The sequence below is a fragment of the Eimeria acervulina genome, genomic scaffold (assembly GCF_000499425.1).
Source record: "Eimeria acervulina Houghton genomic scaffold, Eah_scaff1790, whole genome shotgun sequence".
NCBI classification, from domain to species: Eukaryota; Apicomplexa; class Conoidasida; order Eucoccidiorida; family Eimeriidae; genus Eimeria; species Eimeria acervulina.
In genome coordinates, this window is record NW_013548928.1 from 1 (window position 1) to 5,470 (window position 5,470).

At 51.6% G+C, this 5,470-nt stretch overlaps 3 protein-coding genes across 3 annotated transcripts; 1 reads left to right on the top strand and 2 right to left on the bottom strand.

Annotated features, from left to right (window-relative positions):
• Positions 1 to 65: 65 nt before the first annotated feature.
• EAH_00063140 (RIO1 family domain-containing protein, putative) lies at positions 66 to 843 on the bottom strand (the record flags this gene model as incomplete). The annotated part of the gene is made up of 2 exons (XM_013393175.1): positions 66 to 281; positions 468 to 843. Coding segments are annotated over 2 exons (592 nt in total), but the record flags the coding sequence as incomplete, so codon positions are not given.
• An 889-nt stretch (positions 844 to 1,732) lies between these two features.
• On the top strand, positions 1,733 to 3,510 carry EAH_00063150 (hypothetical protein, conserved; the record flags this gene model as incomplete). The annotated part of the gene is made up of 2 exons (XM_013393176.1): positions 1,733 to 3,243; positions 3,465 to 3,510. The coding sequence occupies 2 exons, from the start codon at positions 1,733 to 1,735 to the stop codon at positions 3,508 to 3,510; spliced, it is 1,557 nt and encodes a 518-aa protein (XP_013248630.1).
• A 79-nt stretch (positions 3,511 to 3,589) lies between these two features.
• EAH_00063160 (hypothetical protein, conserved) lies at positions 3,590 to 5,398 on the bottom strand (the record flags this gene model as incomplete). The annotated part of the gene is made up of 5 exons (XM_013393177.1): positions 3,590 to 3,727; positions 4,393 to 4,445; positions 4,809 to 4,914; positions 5,145 to 5,205; positions 5,340 to 5,398. Coding segments are annotated over 5 exons (417 nt in total), but the record flags the coding sequence as incomplete, so codon positions are not given.
• Positions 5,399 to 5,470: the final 72 nt, after the last annotated feature.

Below are 5,470 nucleotides of genomic sequence, written 5' to 3' on the forward strand. Positions count from 1 at the left end.
AGACATCAGTTCGCTACCTCGAAGCCCCTACAATCTGCATTAGTTGCGGGTGTATATTCGCATACAAACCTGAGTCAGCGGAATTGCATCGATGTACTCCATCAGTACTGCATGCCGGTTGGTGTCGACGGGTTCAGGAACGGGAAAGCCATGAGAGTGAAGGGCCTTGAGGTACGCAAACTCTCGAGCAGCTGCTAAGTGCGCGAGGTAATGCCAGCTACAGTGAGTTCTGTGTTGCATGTAGTCTCTGTTCTTCTTGATGGAGCGAAAGGAAATGCGGCCTACAACCACACACACCTACAAAAGCAGCGGTTGCTCTCTGCTCTGTCAGCATGCAGCGTCTCGCCATCCCGTTTCTTCGTTTTTTTGCAAAGTGCTGCAAAACTGCAAACCCTACTCCATAAACTCTTAAGCCCCAACTCCCAAACCCTCTCGTAGCACTTCTATTCCCTTGAAAAAGCACCCACCCAATCTGTGCAGCTTCAAAATTAACACGGCGCCGTCTGATCCCTCACAAAGATGAATGTCTGACTCCTTGCCGACACCAACGCGAACTCCAACGCCTTTAATGAGGCCTCTCTTCAGTAGCGCGTTGAGAGCAAGGTAATCATAGCCTAAGTACGTCAACTTGTACCCATCGTACGACTTAGAACAGTGGAAGACGAGTTTGTTCTTTAACAATATACTCAGGATCTGACGGATAGAGTGCCGGCGCAAACCTGCTATCTGCTCTATCAATTGTGCGGAAACAAACTCATGGTTCTTCATACCCATCTCCACAGCAGTCAACACACGAAATTCCCCCTTCGTCATATACCGCAGCACGTCCGCTTGCAGCCTCATCTTGAATGTGAATGCGTAGTAATGTAAGCAGCTCCCTTTGGGTCTTTCAATCAAATTCAATCAATTACTTAGCGTCCATATAGTAATATAATTTCGTTTTATAACTAATCAAACAATAATAAACAAGAAAGGAGTTTTTTACCACTGCCAACGTTCAACTCGCGCAGCTGATGCAGCGCCAGGCAGACGGAAACGAGGAGCTGATGCGGATTCTTTTCTGCTATTCCTCGAAATTTCTTCATTTAATTAATTGCAAAATAAGTTTTGAGAAGATTCAGAGGAAAAGCAACCCCATAATAAACCCATTGTGCAGCCCCACAGCGAGCGAAAGAGGCGGTGAAGTTGAACTGGAATGAAACAGCGGATTCGTGAGTTGTAGCTGTAAATACTATATCAAGAATTTCATTGATTTCAGAACAATAAAGCAAATAATTAACATCACTATTCCCCTTCTCTTCTGCATATGCATCGCCTTCACCGCCGACTCGAAGCCCTGTTAATACTATGGGGGCCCCAATGATGTACCAGGATGTAGCAGGGCCAGGCAAGCAGGCTGCTATACACTGATTAACCCGGGGCCTTTGTCTGCTGTTTTCTGCCTAGGTACGTGTGAATTCATCTATTAATTGTGTCTTTTTCAATTAATTATTTGTCTTTTTCTCCGATTTTTCCCCCCTTAGCGATGATCACCCGCTCACCGCTGCACGCGGTGTCGTCCGTCCACTGTGCATGCAGTTTGAAGACGAAAGCTGAAATGGTACAAGAGGCCAATCGTCCCAACTTCTTGCAGTTTTGCTGCTGCTGACTCGCTGCTGCAGCGGCACTGTTTTGAGTGAAGCTGCAGTACACACGCATCGGCAGCAGCAGCATTCTAAACCTACACACACCAATGGCGAAGTCTGAAAGCCCAGACACTTCTTCCTCTCGCAGCAGCCGTTCCTCCCAAGGGTTCGTTCCCCTAGGCGAGGGCATCCGGCGCCGGGGGCCCCATGCGGGCCGCAGGGGTCCCCGTTTCTCTTCTGTTACTGAGGGCCCTGCCGGTCCAGGAGAGGGCCCCGAAGGAACCCCTCCTGTTTTTGTAAAGAGAGAAAGCGACAAAAAAGATAGCCCTGTATTCAAATCTCCTATGCAGGGGAGATCCTCTGCTGCCTCTCCTGCTTCAGACGCTTTACACGCCTTTGGCGACAGCAAGGAGGAGCGAGGGGCCCCTCCAGGGGCCCACTGCAATGCAAACCCTTCCTCTTCGTGGTATCCCCCCGCTAATAACGAAGACTCCTTCTCTGATTCTCCTCAAAACTCTGAGACTCGTAGACAGTCAGTGAGAAGCCCCCCCCAATGGCCCCCAAAGAGGGGCCCTACAGGGGCCCCTAGGGGGGTTTGGGGTTTGAGGGGCCCCCCAGGAGAGGATAACAACCAAGCCTCCCCGCATGGATTGAACTTTGCTTATTCTTCTCCTCAAACAGATACAAGAGAGCAGCATACAGGAGAGGAGGGGAGGCATATGGCTGGTGCAGTGCGGCCTTTGTCTATTCGAGAGGGGTTGCAGCTGCTGCAGCAAATTGTAGCTGGAGTTGCAGCTTCCGGGCGTTTGTGGGCTTCGTCTTTGCTCGGCGTGGCGAAGTGGTGCTGTATTATTTTGTTTGCTATGTTGCTGCTGCTGGGGTGTCTGTCTTGCTTCTTTCTGCTTGCTGCAGCGACTAGCTATTACCTCCTCTTTAGCTATACTTCTCCTCCCCCTCTCCACCAATTCCCGGTGTATTTTGATTATTATCCAGCAGTTGGACTGGCGTTGACGTCTCAGCATAGAGAGCCTTCAAACCCTTTACCGTTTGATGAGCTCCGTGCAGGGGGCCCCCCTTCCTCATGGGGCCCCCAAGCCCCAGCGGGAGAAGAAGACAATTCAAAGTCAAAGAATGAAGTGCCCCCTTCTCCTTTCTCTCAAGCAACAACACCTGCAGCAGCAGCAGCAGCAGGAGCAGCAGCATCCTGCGGTGTTTCAGGGGGCCTCTTGCATGCATTTGACCCCTTGGGGGCCCCCCAGGGGGCCCCACAGAGGGCCTCTTGGGGGCCCCAAGGGGGCCCCATACCCTGGAGGGGGGCCCCCGGGGGGCCCTCTGATTTGAGGGGGGGGCCCCCAGGAGAGAGTTGGCCTTCCTTTGAACAGTCTCTTGCTGTTGCTACAATACCCTTTAGCAATCGCACGTGGGAGTTGCTACCTGAAGACGGAGATCTATTTGCTGCACCTCTTCCTTGTGTCTCCTCTCACTGGCAGCACTGCCAAGAGCAGCAGCAGCAGCAGCAGCAGCAGCAGCAGCAAGAACGGCAGCAGTTTGTCTCTCTTTCATTGCTCGATTCAGAAGAAAAGGCGAAGGTGCCTTCATTTGCATCGGACTTTGTGCTGTCAGTATCATTCCCCGGCTGTTGCTGCAGCAGCAGCAGCAGCTGCAGCAACAGCTGCAGCAGCAGCAGCAGCAGCGGGTCAGCTCCTACATCGATAGCGATGGTGTCTCTGCTGCTGTTCGGCCCTAATGGGCGTCTGCTGGCGCGCAGCAGCCGGTCTCTGATGAATGCAGCAGCTTGCTGCTGCTCTTTAATGATGTCTCTTGTCTCGTTTCTTGTAGGAAGCAGCAGCTCAGAAAGAGAGATACAAATGATAGAGGGCCTTAGCTACTCTGTTGTCTCTCAGCTGCAGTTTGCTCGGGTGTATATGTATCCTCCTCTCCCACTTGTAGGGGCATCTTTAATCTTACAGCCTAAACCACAAGGCCTCCGTCTCTTTATTATTCATCATCCTTATATCTCGCTGCTGCTGCTCACGCTGCTGCTCTTTGCTGCTGCTGCTGCTGCACTCGTCTGCTGCTGCTGCTGCGGATACCTCCTTACCCTACCCAGGGAAGAAGAAAACAACAGCAACCCGCAGCTAGATGGGGGGCCCCCTACGCTCTTCCAGGGGCCCCACACGGGGCCCCCCGATCCAACTCTAATTGGCAGCATTGAGGGTGTAAGTACACCTCAGGCGAATGCATACATCTGGGGTGTACGTGCAGACGCAGCAGCAAACAACGTGCGGCGTCGAGCCTCAGCAACTACATAACAGCAGCAAACTTATTGTTTTATACAAATAATATTTTCATAACAAATCCCTGTATGTCTCCACTGCAACCAACCTAATTACAATCTACTTAACGCAGCAGCAGCAGTAGCAGCAGTAGAAGCAGCTGTTGCTGCTGCCGCAGCAACAAACACTCAGACAGCAGCACCTCTAGAATTAAACAAGAAGCTGAATGCCCCGTTCAGTCTGCAGCCGCAGGCAGCAGCAGCCTCAGAGCAAATCTAAAGGCTGACGCTGTTGCAGCAACCCTCAGAGTTTGCTGCTACCCCCTCCCGCTTTGGTGGTGCTTGCAGCTAAAGAGGGGGGCCCCCTGCGAGGGGGGGCCCCATGGGGGGCCCCCCTCCCGCTGATTGTATATCTTCCGCCAAAGCTCAGCAATAACTGTAAAGACGGCAGAAGAGCTAGGGTTTAGGGTTTAGGGTTTAACCCACGCGGACCTCGGGGTCGTTCAGGTAGTCGTGATACACCAGCTTTGCGTCCTCAGGAACCCCTGAAACGCAAACACCGCCAGCGCCAAACCCTAAACCCTAAACCCTAAACCCTAAACCCTTGCAAACAACCCTAAACCCTAGATAGGGTTTTTGCTTGCCTTTTCTGGTGAAGTATTTAAAAGCTCGCTGATATATCCTTGTCTTCTTTAACTCATCCAAGGACAGCTTCTCCAGTGTTAAGTCCTCGCTGTCTGTACACCCCAGAGCAGAAGCAGCACCAGCAGCAAGCCCGCTGCAGCAGCAGCAATAGCAGCAGCAACAACAGCAACAGCCGCACACCTGCCGCCGCCGCAGCAGCAGCACACCCGCTGCAGCAGCAATAGCAGCAGCAGCAGCAACAGCAGCAATAACAGCAAACGAACCTCTGAACGCATACACCCGAGTTAGTTTACCGCCGCGGCATTCAAACAAATTAATTTGATTTTTCCCTCCTTCCACCTCTTCAAAATCTAAGCAAAAAGAATGGTCCTGAAAGCACAAACCCTAAACCCTAAACCCTAAACCCTAAACCCTTTACTAACCCTTAAACCCTAAACCTTCCGATTCAAACACCACCGACACCCGGAGAAGACAGACACGCAAACCGCTCAAAACCCTTTGCTGAGCTCCAAACCCTAAACCCTTAATTGGGGTTTATTAAGCTTAAAACAAAAGGGCTGTTCAGCGATCTAGGGTTTAGGGTTTAGGGTTTGACTTACCTTGCTCTCCTCTGCTATGAGACGCTTGGTAATGCGAACAGAATGGTGGAAGTCAATCAAGCTGCAGCAAAACAAAACCCTAAACCCTAAACCCTAAACCCCAAACCACAAAAGGCCCCGCATCATGGAAACCCTCGGGCGCCCTCTGACGGCTATCCCTAAACCCTAAACCCTAAACCCTAAAGCCCCGCGTACTTTTTAACGAATTCTTCCCTATTCGCAGGGCTCCCCTGGCGGTCTTCGGAGTAGAAGTCCTGCACCGTCCAGCAAACCCTCAACCTACAAACCCTAAACCCTAAACCCTGAACCCTGAAACCCTAAACCCT